This window comes from Hyalella azteca, unplaced genomic scaffold, assembly GCF_000764305.2.
Source record: "Hyalella azteca isolate HAZT.00-mixed unplaced genomic scaffold, Hazt_2.0.2 contig5025, whole genome shotgun sequence".
NCBI lineage: Eukaryota > Metazoa > Arthropoda > Malacostraca > Amphipoda > Hyalellidae > Hyalella > Hyalella azteca.
The window spans coordinates 227,287-246,777 of NW_025935231.1; the positions used below are offsets into that span (position 1 = coordinate 227,287).

A 19,491-nucleotide genomic window follows, 5' to 3' on the forward strand; every position below is an offset into this window, starting at 1 on the left:
GCGACGTGAATATGGTCGTCAGCCAACATAGTATCCGAATGTCATTTTAATGCTCATAACATTTTAACCAAATACTGATTTTTTCTCCCAAATTTTAATTAAATTTTTTCAGAAACTAAGTAATAGGGATCGCTTCCCCCAGCCGAATTTGTACAAAAATTTTTTAACAGATCGAGTTGAAGTGCCAAAGAACCGTTTGTTAACCATCACATCAGCTCATCAGTTACTACCGCTTCGAAAAACTTTAATAAGCAAGTAGTTAAATTTGCGTTTGTAAGTTGCTAAATGAGAAATTTTGAACTACCATGTCATACGATATGGTACAACAGAGAAATCGTGTATAAAACCAAACACCGGTATCGTGAACTACCGACCTTGATAAGCTCCCGGTCCTCGACCGGAGGAGCATCGTCGAGGGGGTCCACTGACGTGCCAGAGTCGTCGCTGCCGCTGGAAACTGTGCGCGAGCGTCCGGGACTCACGGACGCGCGCACGTCCGAGTACGGGATGCGCGTCACGTGCGCCTACTCGTGCAATTGCAGCACGTGCGCATACGTATTCATACAACGTTTTATGCACGCATACAACATTCAACTCATGGACGCAACATTTAAGGCAAGCACACGACGTTCAATTCACGTAAACAAAATTGTACATAAACACGCAACGTTCAACTCATGGACGCAACATTTAATGCAGGCACACAACGTTCAATTCACGCACACAACATTCAACTCATGGTCGCAACATTTAATGCGAGCACACAACGTTCAACTCACGCAGAGCACATGCAACGCAAGCACGCAGCAATGTGCCAATAACAAACAAGAATTCATGTGCTAGTAACACACATGCGGTGATGTGCCGGTAACATGGCAGCAGAAGTGTTCAATGTAACCCCATAAACCACGGATGGAGCGTACATTCAAACATTCCCATTAAGCGGTGACATTGGCATCGGTAACATTCAGTGTTCATCGCAGCAGTGCTTTCATGACGAGCAGAAATTTAATTATTGTCGAGCAAGAGTTGTCGAGATTATACGATGCAACGAGCGGCAACAGAAGCAGGTTGTGTTCGAAGGGCGGCGATGCAGGAGGTGAAGGATGAGGTAAGGAGTCACACCACCGAACAAAACAGGAGAAAATGAAAAAAATTAGGTTCGGTAATTTGACAAGTAATACGGTAATATTAATAAATTGACAAATAATAATCTTAATAAAAATTCAATGTGTTTCTGGGATTCGTTAGACAAATTCTTGTCTTTTTGCAAACCCTGCTTCAATGTAATTCTGTTTTTGGGACAGAGCAGATAAACTTTTCTGCTTGTAAAATAATTATTATTCTTTCCGTTAAACTAAAAACAGATAATGGGGGTCACGAGACTGGAGATTCTGTGGTGTTTAGAGACAACCGCAATTAAATCATGCATAAGTATCAAGATTAAAAGAAAAGTATATATAGACTTAAAGATATGAGAATAAGGGAAAACTAATCCGAATACTTAAATTCCGTGGGCTTAAAAGGTAAAAAAAAAATTCCAAAACTCACACGGAACATTGTAAACATCTCATACGACAATGACACTTGAGTCGCCACTGTACTTTTAATGCCGTCCTCAATTAGAAACGATCTATTTGTAGTAACGATTGAACGTGAACTATTTGATTTGTAGTTGGTGGTAATTTAGCTATACTAAACGTATTTCTGGCCATTAATACAGACATTATTGACGAATAGCTGAGTGGCGACTCGTGCTTCATTGTCGGTAAATGACACAAGGAACAGTGGGTACAAAATCTAAGAATTTATTGGTGATATGAAGGAACACAGTTTTGGTAAACTTTTAAATCCATTCCTTGCACAAACAAATTTACATGCAGGGATCATGACTAGGTATTGCCAAAAACACTTATTCTTGAATAGTCTAGTTTCTAATAAATAGAAAAGTCTTCAGAAATTTTTAATTATTCAATAGCACAATGTTCGTGCAGTGAGCAACAGCGCTCTTAGGACATAAGTTTCATTTCGAAAAATTTATATTTGAGTAACGAGGTATCAAACTTTGACAACCACAAAGAACCTTGAAAAGGCTGATCAATATTATTTCATTCCTTAATTCAATCCTACATCACACGCACGGTTACTGAAAGGTTTTAATAACTTCTGAAGACATTTCCTGATCTGAAACAAATTGCGTATTAGCGAGCAAGCTCGACGGACCTTGCCAAGGCCTTCAGGAGCGGCGGCTTGCATGAGGCGGCTCTGCTTCTTGGTCTCCTGAGTGACGATGGTCTCCTCCTGCTGACCTTCCTGCGTAGTCGTCGTGGTCGCTTTGAACGTCTTCTCTTGCACCTGCAACACCAAGCACGCTTCAGCCTCAAGCACCACGTAATATACAATGATCCAACAAAACGGGTCTTATCGGTAATTCTCTACACATTAATCTTGGAGATAATCAAACATTTGTTCCCAAACAAAATTTAGATGAGGGCCCGACTATGCAATAGGAGAGCACGTAAATTACGCACTAGCATTATGCCTAGGACTCGGAAAGCACGTGAATTAGCCGCTCTAGATCCGCTTCGGCATAAGGTTTGAGGGGCAGCTTCTAGGCAGCTTGCACACGTGCTATAACTCGGCTCGGCCATCTCTCCCCATACTCTTAGGCGGCAATAAAGTTGGAAAGAAGATTCTGACCATAAGCTAATTTCGATTGGTGAGGCCAAGGAGACCCAAAAATAATCATAGGCCGTGTGAAGCGGTTCTTGAGCAGAACCCTAGGCGTTACCCAAATTTTGTTAGTTATAATCTAATTCAATGTGCAGTATATACGAATTTCAGACATCCTCTGTGCTGTTCAGTCTGGCAATAAATCCCTGTATGAGAAAATTTCAAGGAAAAATCTTTGAAAAGCTTTATTTGGTAATTGAGTTTATCGTTCAATGTATAACATGAAAATCTAGTGTAAATCTAAAATCCTAACATGATATTGAAATCAATAACAACGAGCTTTCTCTGTCAATTATTTTAAATAGACTCCTTTTAGTTTACCAAGTCACAGTAAAGAAGGGCTGACCTGCTGAATTTTCTGTTGATTACCTAACGTCTAAAATCAATAAGGATGAAATAAAGTATAAACGTTCATCGTAAAAATAATAAAATTAGTCCTAGCAAAGGAAGCTGACCTGCTGAGTTTTTTGTTGAGCTTTGGTGTCCTCGTGGTGCTGCTCGCTGATGGTGGTCACTGTCGTGGCTGTGATGTGAGCCGCACGTTCAACTGACTCGGCAACCTGTACATGTAATACCATGTGAATAAACGCATAATTAACTTCACTCCGATTGACTACTCAAATCTACATTGGTTACGTGCAAAAACTGACCTGATTGGTGGCCTTTTCGGTCGGTTTCGTTACGGTCGAATTTCGTATTCGTGATTACAAATATAATCCGCGTCACCAATGCCGGTTTCAATTTACAAACTTCAAGTTCATATTACTATCCAACATATATAATAAGCGGTTTATATGAACTATGTCGTTTTTCGGCATTTATGCCGAATTATAAATGTTTATTTATTCTAATCATTTCAGTATAGCTGGAATAACATGACGCAGCGTCAACCCTTGATGATATTTTTGTTCCTTATGTAGATATGTGACAGAAAAGCCGTAACGCAACTGCAAATAACATCTAGTCACTTCACTTCAAGGTACGCTATTGAATACAAACTACAAGCATGGGAATCAATTGATATAAATAAAAGGGCAAAATAATTACAGGCTTCAAGTTATTTGTCAAGGACACACATAAGTGCATTAAAAATTGTAAACAAAATAATACGACAAAAAAACGTGCAATTCTCATGACAAAGCAGGTATTGATTGGAAAATAAATGACAGAAATACGTCGCTAAACAAAATCAGAATCTAATAAAACACAGAAACTGACAACAATTCCATAATAAATAGTTGGTACCTCACCTCAGCGCGTGGTGTGGTCCGTGTTGACGGTACCTCACCTCAGCGCGTGGTGTGGTCCGTGTTGACGGTACCTCACCTCAGCGCCTGTCTCTTATACACATCTAGATGTGTATAAGAGACAGGTGTTGACGGTACCTCACCTCAGCGCGTGGTGTGGTCCGTGTTGACGGTACCTCACCTTGGTCTGCTGTGGTCCGTGTTGACGGTACCTCACCTTCGTCTGCCGTGTGGTGCTGATATTCACATCTCCCGAATTGAAGTCTTCAGTTTTCTGTATCATGGACTCGGTGACCTCTCCTCCGCTGGCCACCATGGTTTTCTTAGTGGTAGTGCGGACAACTTTAGGTCCGGACGACGCAGGGCTCGAGTCTCCCGATGAAGTTCGGTCAAGATTTGCCCCGGCGTTGCGAGCGGCCAAAACAGACCCTGGGACGGCGTGGTCACCAACAGTGTAGCTGCGGTTAGACACATCAGCTTGACTCAGTATACCAGACTCGTGCATGAGTCGCTCAGAGGCAGCAAGTGAAGAATCCAAGTCCCCGGGCTGTGCTTCTTCACGCGCCTCCTTGATCACCGACTCGTCAGAGTCTGAATCACTTGAAGAATCCGCTGAAGATGCACTGCTGCTGCTGCTGCTTGAGCTGGACACTTCTTTCTTGGATTTGCGACCACCAAAAATACCAAATCTGCTCTTTTTCTTCTTCTTATCTTTTTCTTTCTTAGCTTTCTTCTCGGATTCTTTTTGAGCTTTAAGCTTAGCCTTCTCTTCTTTTGTGAGCTTCTTGCCATCCTTCGTTCGATATTTGTTTTTATCAGACTTCTCATCTTTTTGTTTCTTATTCTTTAATTTTCCATCCTTGCTTTGAGCGAGTAGACCGTCAGCCGCGGCTCCCTCTGAGATCACCGCGTCAGCAGAGGAGCCTTGAGGGCGTTCTGCGTCAGCAGACTCCACCATGACATCATCAACTGAAGTTTCAGGTCCACCACTGGGTGCTCCTTCCCCAAGATTTTGTTTGTTCTCCTTACGAGCCATTACGGCAGCATTGACCTCCCCGGGGGAGTAATTGAAAGCCTGAGCTTTGCCGCGCTTGATAGCTGCGTTGCCCGGACCCGCGTCTCCCGGAGATTTCTTGCCCTGTCCGTCGTAGCGGAAACCGTGGTCGGTGGGCGAATAGGCCCGGCGTGGCTCGTGCTCCAGCTCCTCGTATGAATATTGCCTGGTGAAGGGAGGAGAGTCCGGAGGGCCGCCTGGCAAGCCCAGTACTTCACGGGGAGCTCCATCGCTTTGCTGGGAAGAAGTTCGTCCAACGAGAGGTCTATGTAGACCCCCTGCAGGGGATGCTTCCGTACCGACTCCGTTCTGAAGACAGTCGGGTCATGGCATCGGAAAAAAATATAGCAATCCAAAAATGACACGTTGCAAAGGACGAAAACATCTTAAACGGTAAAACAGAACTCAAAACATGACAAGCAATATCAAGTGCTGAGCAATCAATCAACCACATTAGAAAAATTATAAACAAATGGTGATGTAGCATGCACTAGGTAAAACAGGGAGGCAACAAACCAAATATTTCAACAGGTTGTGGGACTTAATACAGTGACAAATAAGATCTCTTACCTGTACTGAAGACAGTTTAATTAACCTTAAATACCAATAATTGCAAATAGATGTAGTTCCTAAGGATATCATCGTATTTGACTGAGATAAATACGGTAACCTACCATACTCGTTCATACAATTAGTTCATCAACTTAGTATGAAGTAGGAAAAATTTAGGACGATAATTCTAGGGGCCGAGAATGCATGTCAAAAGACACTCGAATAGAGTACGAGTTCATTAAATTTAAAAAGAAATTGTTCTATTCGTAGTGAAGTTGAAGAGATAAAATAATACCTTTTGAGGAGGACTAGAGGCCTGAGGGCTCTTGAGACGCGGCTCGCCCATGGGCAGCACGGCTACGCCTCCGACAGGACGCTGGATCAAACAAGCAAGTAAGTCAGACAGAAAAAATTACAAGTAGCCAAAAAGAAAACGCTACGAGTTTCTCGTTCAATGTGGAGAAAAAATAAAAGCTAAACGACAGATGCATTTTTTGTATAGTGAATATCAATTAGGGGAATGTTTATAAAATAATGAGCTATTGAAGTTTTAAAAAATATGTGTATCTACGGCAACGCTGAACTTCTCGAGAGTGAAAGAGCGCGTTCTATATTTTTCGCGCGTTTAGATCAGACTGGCTCCTTTCAATCTAAGGGTACGCACACGGTGAAAGCAGGTTTGCCCGCGCGGGCAACCTGCTCCAACCTGCCACAAGAATGAACATAGGATAATAATGTAAGTGTTCACAGTGAAAACCTGTACGAATAGGCTTCTGTATGCTATGGTTTCAACCTGCCACAAGAATGAACATAGGATAATAATGTAAGTGTTCACAGTGAAAACTTGAACGAATAGGCTTCTGTATTCTATGGTTACCTGCCTGAGCAGGTAACCATAGGTTACCATTCCGGCTGGGTAACCATTCCGGCTGGTTACCTGCCTGAGCAGGTAACCAGCACGCTGGCAACCTGCTTTCACTGTGTGCGTACCCTAACGTCTGAGGTCAGGATTCTCTTGTTATAAGCTCAGGAATCAAAATGAAAAAGTGACTTGCGTCGATTAAGCGGTATAAACTTACTGACCAAAATACACATCAAATACTCGATCAAAAGAGAACGCAGACATACGACAATGGTGAGCTGGATTGAATAATGATAAATAAAAAACCTTACAAATTCTTCAGCACACTCACCTCCACTCACACGACTTCATCATGTCTACAGAAACTAGCTATGAGGTATGCAAACCATCTGACCTAAACCAGTGTTTTCTTCAACTTTTCCTTCTCAAGAACAAGTTGCATTTTGATGCGTATCACCAGGTACAATCACGTAGTACTAATAATATAAATTAGCCACTTATAGCGGCAATTATTCAATTTGATGTTGTAAAAGTTAGCACATTAAGTGAGCGAAATGTTTAAAATTAGACAGGAGCCACAGGGAGCAGGGGGATTTGAAGCGTAGGCAACAGTTGCGCATCGTAGCCAGCTTGTGCTAAGCAGTAAACATTGTTGTGACGTAAACCAATATCAAACTTAAAACTGTTCTTATCTAGAAACCAAAAGTGTTCGCGTACAACTGTTCAAGAATCGAAGCCCTAAAATAAATAAAGCAGTCGTAATCTCAGAACAATCATCAACTCGCAGCAAAGTTCTGTAAATGGGATATAGACAGGCAATCAAAATTAAACCTACGTTAATTTTGATACGAGTGTTTGAGAGAATTGTAATGAATTGATATTGGCAGAACTCCGTCAGCATCAATTTATTGCACAACTTTTAGCTTGGAAGTATGTGAGTGACTAGGCGTCAAATGTAACATTGAACAGCAGCCTCTTACCTACTGTGTACAGTGTCAAAGAGTGAAAATGTAATTGTTTAATCCACAAGATATAAAAAAGAAACTCATGAAAAATTACATGCACCCTCTTCTTGACTGAATTTGATTGCAAATATCTTGAAGAAAATCACTCTAGAAGTAAGAACAAAACACCAAGCGAGATGCGGGAAATAACGGTGGGAAAAAAGAACATGTATACGACGTGCAAGCTAATCAAGAAATTGGTAAGGTAATTAATTGATAGTATAAACAAATGAAAATATGCGCATCCAGGAATAGTCACTGTACAATTTTACATAAAGAAGAAATATTATAAAGACTACACTAGCAGAAATGCGGTAGATAAAGCAAAAAAAAGCAGTTGTAAATTTTAAAGAAAATACATGGACAGTTTCGCACGAATATATTCATTGAAAGCAGTTTCATAGCACGACAGCTGTTATTACAAATTATCTGTTGCCACTTGTGTATTCTTTTGTTACGGAGAAAACTTGAGTAGCTCGTGAACTTGAACGCTTCTCGAGATTTAACTCAGTACATTCCGATGTCGAATGGGCAAAATTCAGTTAGAAAGGAAGACTAAATAAATTAATAAATTTTCAAGTGCAAGCGCTCAATGTAAACTTCAAAAATCTACCTTAACATAACAGAACGAGCCCCAAATTTTTCAAACACTCTCATGAAGTCGTCTGCAAGGACTGATATCGACCACTTGAAACGGACTAACTGAATTGAATTTCCATTTGAAAGAGATTATGAGAAGAAAAACAATTACGGAAAAAAACAGTGGAAAGAAATGAAAGAGACCTCAATCTTCAGTGGCAAAAGCTTAGGTATATAAAAAAAACATTTAAACGATGCAAGGAAGAAAATTTCAGAAGAAACAAATCAATAAGATTTAATCAATTATAGGAAAACTCCGCGAGTATTTGACATTGACATTCCGAAGAGGGTTTTTAGCCACAGAATCATCAAAGCATAAGCCATTTAAACAACCTCGTGACATGCTTGTGCAGCAGCAGATATTCCAAATGAAATCTCGAGTTAACAATCATAAGTGATAAGGGTGCCACATACATAAGTACTATGGGTGCCACAATAAGTACTATGGGTGCCACATAAGTGCTATTGGTGCCACAGTTACCTTGTTAGTAGGCAATTTAGGGGCATCAAAAGATCCTTCCTGAGAGCTGGCGGAGCTGGCGCTAGAGGCGCCGCTGTCGCGCCGCTTACTGCCGCTGCGCTGCTGCACAACACGTGTTAGTCACCCAAGCCCGGACTCGTGCAACGCGCACTTACATAAGTGCATGGGTCGTATTGTCCAAGTAGTGACACACTTTCTCCCATGCCATTTTGACGGGCCAAAATAAGCTAGGATTACCCAAGCAAGGGCAGAAAATGCATCGCTATTTGGACAAAATCTCTCTCATTTTTTCTGAATGCGATGCCTCAGTAACACACCGACGCACGTCTATACACGCACCCCTCAAAACAGATCTCATCGATATACATAGAAAAATTAAAAGAACGCCATTTAGATTATGAAGAACGCTCAATATACTTAAAAATCCCTTACTTGAATCTGAGTGGATACTCAACAACCTGATATCAGTTATTATGAACGTAAACAATTCATACTCGGCGCTTGTAGCGCTTCCTTTCTGAATCTATATTGTTCGTGACTAGATTGTAGAAGGATTCTCTTTACGTACTTAAAGCAAAACTGTGCCTACTATTAGAAGTATCTTCTTGCGGACATTTTTCACATAAAACGTGGAAGCACGTAACTCTTTTCTATTATTTTTTTTCGGGCACATCGATTCAGTTCTAAATCATCTTGGTCACATCGGCGAGGTTACTAAGGCATCAAATGATGTTAGTATACAAGAAAGAAATCCCCCATTGTTCATGCAGACATGTACTTTCCAGTGAATGTTTCAACAATTAGAAGAAGATACTGTAAGTTGACACCGCAACTCGAGAGCTGATACTCAGAAGAAAGTTTTCCCTGTTATTGTACTGTTATCAAGAAGTGTCGAGGAAAGTCACTCACCAATTTCATGCCATGCGGGGCCTCCAAGTTAGTAAGCCAATATACAAGCTTCTAGTCACCATCGAGACACTGGCAACCTTGTCAGTTTAACTGTTTTTTTAACATAATCCTTATAACATAACAGCCTTATATTTTCAATCTCAACGTCATACAAATCAGATGAATCTCATGTATAAACTTAGCATGATGAAAGTTCACGCCATTTTCTAGATCACGTATATACATTCTTGAGATTCAAAAGAATCTCCCAGCACGTTTCATTTGTAGTTTTTGGTAGTTATTCACATCAACGGATCCGATGCAGTTGCTGTTAGTACGTTAAGTTGAGACGACTTTTTTATGACAATCAAATCGACACATTCAATACATAAAGTCAAACTTACGATTCTTCTTAAGAAATAACAACCTTCAAACTTACGTAGGTAATCAATAATCAAGAATATCATCTAATTATAATTTGGTTTTCCAAATAATAAAAAGAATGTCAGAGACTGTGAATAAAAATTGCGCAAACTAACGTTTCATATTTCTTTCTAGTAAATTTTTCCGACCGAGCTCGGCTGGAATACCAAACTCGACCTAAGCTCTCATGTTAGGTTACCATTCAACAGGCTATCTTTACAGCCTAGAAACACATGAACATCAAGAATATTATGCTCGAGGCAATGAGAACTGAGAACCACGATTATTCTGTACGAGACACCAAGAACTCCACCACCGAGCTCCAAATAGAAGTAGAAATGAATTCATTGCGATGAACTGTTTCAACCCGCTGGACGAAAGTCGCTACGAGGATAATTTGTAAAGTAATATACAGTGAACTAACTAAGTTAGCGAGGAAGCCGCTACTAACTATGGCTAATATCACACTAACTATGGCAGTTAAAACCACTCAACAGCTACACGCGCAATTTTGCAAGTACAGGTAAGCGCACATAAACACACCACTCTCACTGCTGGCCATGCTAAATTGCTAACTTGGAAACAATGCATGCGAAAATCCTGAAAAAATATCTCTAACATAAAAACCCATCTAATCTAAAAACCTATTCTATCGAAAACCCCAAAAAGAAAGACGAACTTATGAACAAAATGAGGGCTGTCTTGTGAGTTTCAATGAAACAATTTGACTGAGTTTCAATGAAACAATTTTTGAACTTTCTCGTACGTAGTCAGTTCTTGGATTTCATGTATCAATATAAAAAACGACGCCTCACAATTTATAAAGACTCGAGAAAACCGCAATGAATTACAAGCTGATCAGCGTGTGCAATTCCACCGTCGTGAGCTGAGATGAGAGGGAGCTTGTCGCACGGGACCTGCCTATCATCTGGGATGTTGCGTGCATGTTTGACGCAGCAATGCGTCTCTGAATAATAGTCTCTCGGTAATATTAATACTCTCGGTACTAATATAATAACTATGTCATATGTCATTAGCCGTATAATAATTATGTCATATGCTATGTCGGTATGCATTAGCCGTACCGAGAATAATATAATATTCTCGGTACAAAATTTTTTAAAATTCACGTCAAAGAATGACAATCTTCAGTATTGATCTTATATGCAGACATATTCCTCTCACAATCAATAAATACATCACACACATAATTGTTTACGATTGTACCACACCTAACCCACACTAGTCTACCACACCTCACCCACAGTCGGTTACCACACCTCAAACACACAACCGACCACCGAAACACACAACCGACCACCACATTCAACCTACAATGGTCTACCACAAGCGCCACAGACCTTGTCCTTCTTGAGAGGAGACGTGGTGGTGGGGGCCGCGCTGAGGTCCGCGGGCTCGTCAGGCACAGTATCGTAGGGGTGTGTGGGGCTGCGGCCGTTGCCCTCCAGCCCCGGGATGTGCTCGGGAGGGTGGCTCATCGTGTGACGCTTCGATACCTCAGGGCTCTCACCCGCCTCACCGAGCGCTGAGTGTTCAATATTAATTATTATTCAATATTATTTTTTATTATATTAATTCATAAATATACTAATAATGTTATGGATTATTAATAATTACATTAATTTATATTAATTTATATTAATATCACTGCACAGTGATATTATTTTTCAATGTGGTCACTAGGTAGTGCAAAAATGGGCACTAAATATAAATCAATCTACGTGACGGTTACTGATAATTGAGATACATGGAAATTTCCTCTAACTGGTGAGAAAATGCCCTATTATTTTATAGATGTCGTTTACACCCTGAATATCTATAAAATTTATAACGACATCGTTTACACCAAATTGTAAAAGACATCCTTTACACTAACGATGTCGTTTACACCCTGAAAGAAACTATGAAACTTGAACGGTGGTAACAAGTGTGTTCACTAATTCCATTCTAGACATCAATGACATAAATGAAAACTCGTTATGTTTGATCCAATCATGGAATAACCATGAATAGTAGATGCTGACATTATTTGCATTAAATCAAAGGTGAATAATGTATTTTAAAAAAAATATTCTAGAGTTGTAAACAACTTCAAAGTTAGTCTAATCAATAACGCTGTAATGAACAGAAGTTGTTCAGTCGACAATCAATGAAAACTAAACGAATAAATTAATACATAAAAAGAGCAACCAAACGTATTCAACCCTGACGCTCACAATTGTTGCTGGAGCATCAACAAGCTCAGTGTCTGAGGCCAAGATAAGGAAGTAAGGACAATATTCAACCTAATGAACGCAAATCAATTTAGTTGAATATGAATATGACATCAAAAATGGCCCAAAATGAGGAATTTGAGGAATCAAGCTCAAGTAATTACACGAAATTACAAACAAACAAAAAACTGGTATCCTCAAGCGTGTCGTGACAGGTTGGGACGGTTGGTTACTGTTCCGGTATTTTATAAACGTCACATTAGCATTCACGTCTTAACCTGTTCTATGATTACCCCAACTGCTACATTCTTGATAGAGGTGACCACACTGAGCTGAATGTATAAACAGTATTTTTAGAGTGTAAAGTATGTAACAAACACAAGAATTTCACAAGTGAATCAAAACGTTAGGAGCTCGAAAGTTAGACACCATATGAGAAGCAATAAGACCGAAGATTTACAAACTGATTTCCAAACGATAAAATACCATCTAAACAGTAAGAAAGTTGAAATATTAGCTTCAAGCCAACTTTTAATAATTATAATACAAAAGTATCTGAAGAAACGGTAATAATTTCAAAAATTAAGATCTTCAATGTAGCAGGCTTTTCAGTTTTCGACAGGTGAATAAAAACAAGATTATTTTACGCACAAAGTAGAGCTCAACTCCAATACAAAGACGATGAATAGCACGCTCTGCAAAGGCAAAACTACCAGCAGAAGGCAATTTGTCGGCGATAATTGTTACTTAAAAATTATTAAATCAAACGAGTATGCCGAGCTTAAATTGTTGATAGGATACGCCACATTCAAGTGCTTCATGTTGTGAGCATAATATGCAAGGTGATTTACAATGCTTCAATAAATATAATAGGAAATAAACAAAAAATAATAAGGTTTTATAAAAGCAATGAGCTTGCTGCAGCTCATCTTAGAGTTACCACTGAAAGAGAGAAGAAGTACAAGCAAAAATGACAACAAAAATATGATCAGCTGACGTGACGCAACAACTCCACACTTGATAAGAAATCACTTGTTAACACATCCCTGATCAATCAACTAGTATCATAGGTGCCAACATCAATATTATTACTGACAATAAAAACATTTAAAAGAAGTAGGTAAGAGCGAGTATCTGCCCAGCACAGGATAATATATTTATACGAGCACGCCAGGCGAGTTCTGCAGAGCATAAGAAAAAAAACTAATATTTTTTCTTATTTACAAGCTCTGCCAACTGAGATTTGCAGTCCATGAAATTTTAAAGAGTTTCCCGAAACTCCATATTTTACCAAATCAAAATTAGAATTTCCAAGCAATTGAACAAACCGCAATGAATTACCTATCAGCGGAGCCAATGAGTTACTTAGTAGATTGTCACGAAGGAAAAAAGTTTAATAGAGGGACATCACAATCACTGGCAGCAATTATCTCCGCTACATAAAAATCACTCAAATAATCAGTAGCAGAAAGAGAGTTAAAAGCACGACATTGACGATAATCACGAGAGTGTCAGCACTCAGCGCTGTCTATGGTCCCATTGATGTCAGCAGACGAATAATCAGCAGGATAATCAGTAGCAGACAGAGGTTAAAAACACGACAATAACAATAACGGCTTGAGTGTCAGCACCGTCTATTATCTCATCGATGTCAGCAACGTCAGCAGCCCTCACAGGTCCCTCCCATTCGAGGTCCCTCAGAGGTGCTCCCCACACAGAATCCTTTACAGGTGCCCCCCATACAGGGTCCCTCGCAGGCGCCCCCCATACAGGGTCCCTCCACACAAGGCCCATGGAAGGAGATTCCTTCACGGAGCTGAAGCTCGGGAAGTCGTCTATGTACGCTATCGCTGTACATGTTTTGTTGTGAGTTATGAAGCAATCCAGCAATACCAAACCTGTTATCTATGGCTCACAGTTGATAATTCAATAGTTCATTCTCTTCAATACCTAAGGGAATACTTGCAGTGGTCAATTTAGTATTTATTATATGGGAACCTATTACAGTAGGGACTATTTACAGTACTAGCACAATTCAAGGGATTATTTACAGTACTAGTAAAATTTAAGAGACTATTTACAGTACCAGTACAATTCAAGGAATTATTTACAGTACCAGTACAATTTAGGGACTATTTACAGTAGTAGTACTATTCACGGGACTATGTACAGTGCTAACAAAAATAACGCACCATCCATGCTGCGAGAGGACAGCTTCCTGCCGCTGAGGGTGCGGGTGAAGGCAGGGTTGTGGCGCGTGGCGAGGCTCGCTGCCATGCGGCTCTGGTACTGAGTGCGGCCGCTGTAGCGGAACTTGCTGCCCAGACGTGGCAGTAGGCCTGTCTTGGCCGGCACCTCAGGAGTCATCAGTCTGCGCAGGATACGGGGATATGAGATAATAGGCAAGATAATATTATTTATATTATGCCTGCAACGCAAAAAGGGACGTGTCATTCTGAGCAGGATAACAAGATTATATTATGTGATTATAATAAAAGCAAAGCCGGCAAAGCCGGCAATACCGGAGTAATCCGTCAGCAGACATCTCAATTAGCGCATTATTCACAGTACCTATTAATATTATGTCAATCAAGCGTGCCGAGTCACAAAAAAGCTAGCCAACTCAAGAGGAAGAACTCTGCATACCTGAAGAATGTGTGATGTTCCACACAAGTTTTCCACAGCCTTTTAGCAGCCTTGTGGTTGGCGAGCTTGAAGCCAATGGTAGACTCGTATCTCTCGAATTCCCCTGGCCTGATCTTGATATAGAAGTTGTTCCTCTTGTACGACAGCTTCAGAATTTTTGGCCATGCAAATCTGTTGATTCGTAATCTGAAGGAACAAAAATGATATGAGAAAAGTAATCAGATCATAAATACTGATCAGTCAGTTATTGGTCCAGCATACCGTACAGTTGGCTCACATGTGCCAAACTTCAGCTCTTTGAAGAGAAGGAAAAGTACTTTTTGCATCACCACTACAAATTTCATCCATAGCGACTGGCAAGCAGCACTAGAATGCTATGGCAGAGCATGACTAGAAGGTCCATGGATTTAATCCATAAATGCATTGCCTAAATGAACTATGTATGCAATGCATCAATAATGCATACACAAAATCGTGAAACGCCACAAGCCCCTGGGAAATGTTGTTGACACAAAAAAAAAAACGTTTTAATAGTTGACACAAAAGAAACGTGTACCGAACCCTGAGGCACTGTCCTACAACAAAGAGAGACTCGCAACTGACAAAACCATCGGTGTCAGTGACGATTAGCTTCTATTAAAAGGAAAGAAATAAGTAAGTTTCACTCTACTTTATTGGAAGGCATACCTGTCCCTGTAAACGAGCAGCCCTGAGGCGCACACGCCCAGCATGATGTCGACACCCTCGTTGTCCTGCGCAGGGTGGAGAGACACGCCGTACATCGCCAGCTTCTTGGCGTTCTCGAGGTACAGGAGCTCAGCCTCTGCAGGGGTTTGTCCTCTGCACGGCCGTATAAGACGATAGACAAAGATACGTTAATTCTGTATAACTACGCAATGTTTTGCAAAGGAACTTAGCTGGTTATGCTATACTGAAGATAACGATATTAACCTTGATTATGAAAGAAGTAAAAGCAAAATCAAGTGATCAAAAGGGATTACCTGTATTCTGCAAATGATCCTTGCTCTCCAGTCAAAGACAATCATGAAGTTTAAAGTTACAAAATTGCCTTATTGGTTAGTACTTTTGAAATTAACTGCACAAACTACAAGACAGTATGACAGCAAAGTAAGAGCTAATCTTCTTCATACAAGTCTCATAAGTTGTATTGGAATCCATTGTTGCGTAAACTAAAATGCAAGAAGAGAAGCTTGAATTGCAATGCCAGCATTAATTATCCACTAATGGGAACTAAGTTTATACGATATTGGAAAGATACTAATCCAAATAATATCAGAAAGAGAAATCATTCTTTGATGAATCTCTCTATGATTCTCTGTACAAATAAGAGGTGCAGGCTCCCACCTGTGAGTCTTGTGAAGCTCCATGACTTTCTCAGGCAGCTCAGGGCTCTGGTCAGGAGCGAAGACGAAGCTGTCCAGGTAATGAGGGCTCGTGTGCTCACGGGAGTCAAAGTCTCCCACCTCAGACTGGACGAGGTAGGAGCCCAGCAGAGCATGGGTCACAAAAGAGCAGGGCAGCTTACCTGACAGTATGTCTTGACGCACCTGAAATAATTCAAGTTCATTAATGTGGTTCAGTGAAACTTAACAAATGGCTAGAATTACCTTTTTTGCACAAAGTAGGTATGAATTAGGTACATAATAGTTTAAAAATAAATTCAATTTGGAGGCTTTGTTCACCATACATTTAGCCCAATAATAAAAAAAAAATTTCAAACTACAACACTTTCAGCATTAATAAAGATATAATGAACACTTGTATGTAAATGTAGCGAAAAAAACATCTATATGTTTTTCTGTCTGTTCCAAGCTTAAACAAAGCAAGCATGAACAGTAAAAGCTGAAGACTTATTCAGAGAAGAGAAGGATTTTAGCAATTCATCATCAATGAAAAGTACGAGAAAAAAGTTATATACGGTACCTATCCAACAGGAATATTAAACATACATGTAATAATATGCGTTAAAAAATTACTTTTTAAAGACAACACTTCCAAAGAATCCAGTGTCTCCAATCTTACAGATGTACAATGAATTTTTCATTTAATTTTCGAATTAAAAAAATTTGTTTTTCAATTTTTTTAATATATAAATTTTATATATATATAATTTTTCTCAAAATTAATTATTCTATTAATTGATTCATGCATTGCCTCTGACTTCACACAAGTGTGCAAAATTTCAGATCAATTAGACAGGTAAAAGTGTGTCAAAAATCAGTTATAAGATTTGTAGCTGACAAAACTATTTCTTCAATTTTTTTAATATTGAAAAAAAAATTTTTTCAATTTTTAAAATCATTTATTTTGACATTTGATTCATGCATTGTCTCCAACTTTACACAAGTGTGCAAAATTTCAGATCGATAGGATAAGTAGAAGTGTATTAAATTTTGATTACAAGATTTGTAGCAGACAGACAAACAAACAGACAAGAAGTGAAGTTAAAGAGAAGTGTTGTAAAAAAATTAGGAGGACTCTAGCTGGAAAAAAAATTTAGCACGGAATCAAAATCCAAATGGAAAGTTTAGTGACATATTCACTGTGAGCTAATATAACTAAAGACTGCAGTTTTACAAAAGACCAGCTTAGTAATACGTTCATTGTGAGCTAATTCACCAGAAGACTCTGCTTACCTGCAGGCAGAGCTGATAGCGAGTGATGTCCTCAGCCAACTGAGATGGATCAGGCGGGTAAAACTTGACGTGGAAACTCAACTTCCAAGGACCTTTCAATTGGCTCGACACCTGCAAGAAGTGAGAAAATTAAGACTTCTGCATATTTGCATGACTGACATTTCAGTTCCTTGACCAAAAATTGGACGTGGGTTCTTTTCACCTGGAGCTTACCACAGACTACAGTGAATGGCTAGTCTATTGCTTCAAATATTCCAATTATGCCATCAACTGGGGCTCCTAAGGAGCCACCACTCTAGATAACACAAAACAAGTGGCACTAAATTCATCCAATATTAGGACTTTGTGTGAGGATTGGTGTAGGTGAGTAAAGAGGAAAATCATGGGGTGGTCTTGGTCAAGTTACTGTTGATATTTAATTTTAACAATTCAATGAGACAGAAAATTTACACAGAACAATGACACATGAATATTCTCACTATGCTTACACTAACCATTGCAACTTTTCTAGTATTTAAATATGCTTTTAAAGACCATTTCCTCACTTTCAACAATTCTAGAACAGATCATTTATTATTTTCTTTCAAAGCTTTCTTAAACAATTCGATTTCATATGAAATACAAAACAAATTATTTTAGCCAAGCACAATTTGCAGTGGATCCTTGCCTTCTTGTCAAGGTTGAGCCAATTAACAGGGCTTTCAGGATCTCTGTGGTCCCTGTAGGTGAGGCCAAAATAGTCTTTCTCCAGCAGGTTGACATGGTCAGCCACCTTCTGGAGGATGTCCATCCCCTTTGCCTTTTTCTGTTGACAATAAACATTTGTTGTAAACAAGTTTGTGAAAAATCAATTTTATTAAATGAGAGGTAAATTAACAGCCCCGAATATATGCATCACTATGAAAGCAAAGCCTAGCAAATAATAACTTAAAGTTTTCAATTATGTTATTTCAAACAAAAAAAATCAAGAACCAATAGTTCGATTACTAAAAATAAAAATCTATCAGATGTTTATAAATAAATAAGGCAACTCATTTTGCATATTGAAAAACTCAAATAATACAAATTAATTATTATTACCAGTAGTTGTTGAGACTAATTACTGAGAATAAAAACATATCAATATCAGAGATATGTCAGAATAGAAAATGTGTGGTGCTTCAAATAGCAAATTTAACAAAACCAATTTTAAACCGGCCATAGAATATGGAAATTAGCAAATTTTAGTCCCTCTTCTTCAATCTATTTAAATTCTTTCATAGCACATATTAACATACCAAACCGTAAAACTCACATCAATAACAAGCTCCAGTAGAGAGCTGTCAAGGAGAAGCACTTGGCATGCAATCATCTTGCCAGGTTTCTTCTTGCTGGGACTGCTGCCTCCTCTGGCAGCTTCTCCATTAGCATCTGTGACTATTGCCTCAGGCATGATGCATCAAGCAAGTAGGCTGCTATAATGGCAAGGCCTTTTTGATCACTTTTAAGCAGAATCCAATGACACCCACCAATATAACTCAGGAGTCACTGATAAAAAGCATTGTCACACTACTAAAAAAGAAAATACAAAATTAAATTATATTATCTGAGAAATCATGTTTGAAAATAATTTATGTAGGCAGGAAAAAAACACTTAAAATCTGTTCTAGATTCAATCAAGTTTAATTCATAATAAGCCTGGCTAGGAATTTTCCGCCTTAGGAATGAAATCTTACCCATCCAAAGTAACCAATTTTTCATTCATTTGGAATATTGCAGCCTGACTGTACAGTTTTATTAACAAATAGATAAGAGATACCGGTAGGTAACATGTCTTGAAGCCATTTTGCAACACCAAAAAAAGGCAGGAAAGAGGTGGTATAAAAAGGAAAAAGAGGCAGCGGTCCATCATGGGCAGGGACTGCTACGTCCAAAACAAATACTTAGGATACTAAGGAAAGCTGTAGTCATGGCTGGAATGGTAGATACCGTAAAATGGGGTTACTTTGACCGGCGGGGTAACTTTGACCACTTTTCGTTTTTTTAACAAAACCCCCCAAAACTCAAAAACGATTTGACATAGAAAAATTTT

The 19,491-nt window shown here is 39.2% G+C and overlaps 1 protein-coding gene across 4 annotated transcripts in view; it reads right to left on the reverse strand.

Annotated features, from left to right (window-relative positions):
* LOC108668395 (protein 4.1 homolog) overlaps nt 1-18,995 on the reverse strand; it is a 25,744-nt gene extending 6,749 nt beyond the window's left edge. The window contains exons 1-14 of one of the 4 annotated variants that reach the window (XM_018155600.2): nt 18,715-18,995; nt 18,088-18,225; nt 17,421-17,531; nt 16,129-16,331; nt 15,451-15,603; nt 14,764-14,949; nt 14,310-14,488; nt 11,245-11,429; nt 8,573-8,671; nt 5,882-5,962; nt 4,198-5,343; nt 3,189-3,293; nt 2,224-2,355; nt 375-524 (exon numbers count right to left, since the gene is read on the reverse strand). In XM_018155600.2, the coding sequence (XP_018011089.1) occupies nt 375-524; nt 2,224-2,355; nt 3,189-3,293; nt 4,198-5,343; nt 5,882-5,962; nt 8,573-8,671; nt 11,245-11,429; nt 14,310-14,488; nt 14,764-14,949; nt 15,451-15,603; nt 16,129-16,331; nt 17,421-17,531; nt 18,088-18,225; nt 18,715-18,852 (3,006 nt within the window). In that variant the 5' untranslated portion in view covers nt 18,853-18,995. Of the gene's footprint in view, nt 1-374; nt 525-2,223; nt 2,356-3,188; nt 3,294-4,197; nt 5,344-5,881; nt 5,963-8,572; nt 8,675-11,244; nt 11,430-14,309; nt 14,489-14,763; nt 14,950-15,450; nt 15,604-16,128; nt 16,332-17,420; nt 17,532-18,087; nt 18,226-18,714 lie in introns of all 4 variants that reach the window. The other 3 variants (XM_018155599.2, XM_018155601.2, XM_018155602.2) reach the window with 3 other exon arrangements.
* Nucleotides 18,996-19,491: the final 496 nt, after the last annotated feature.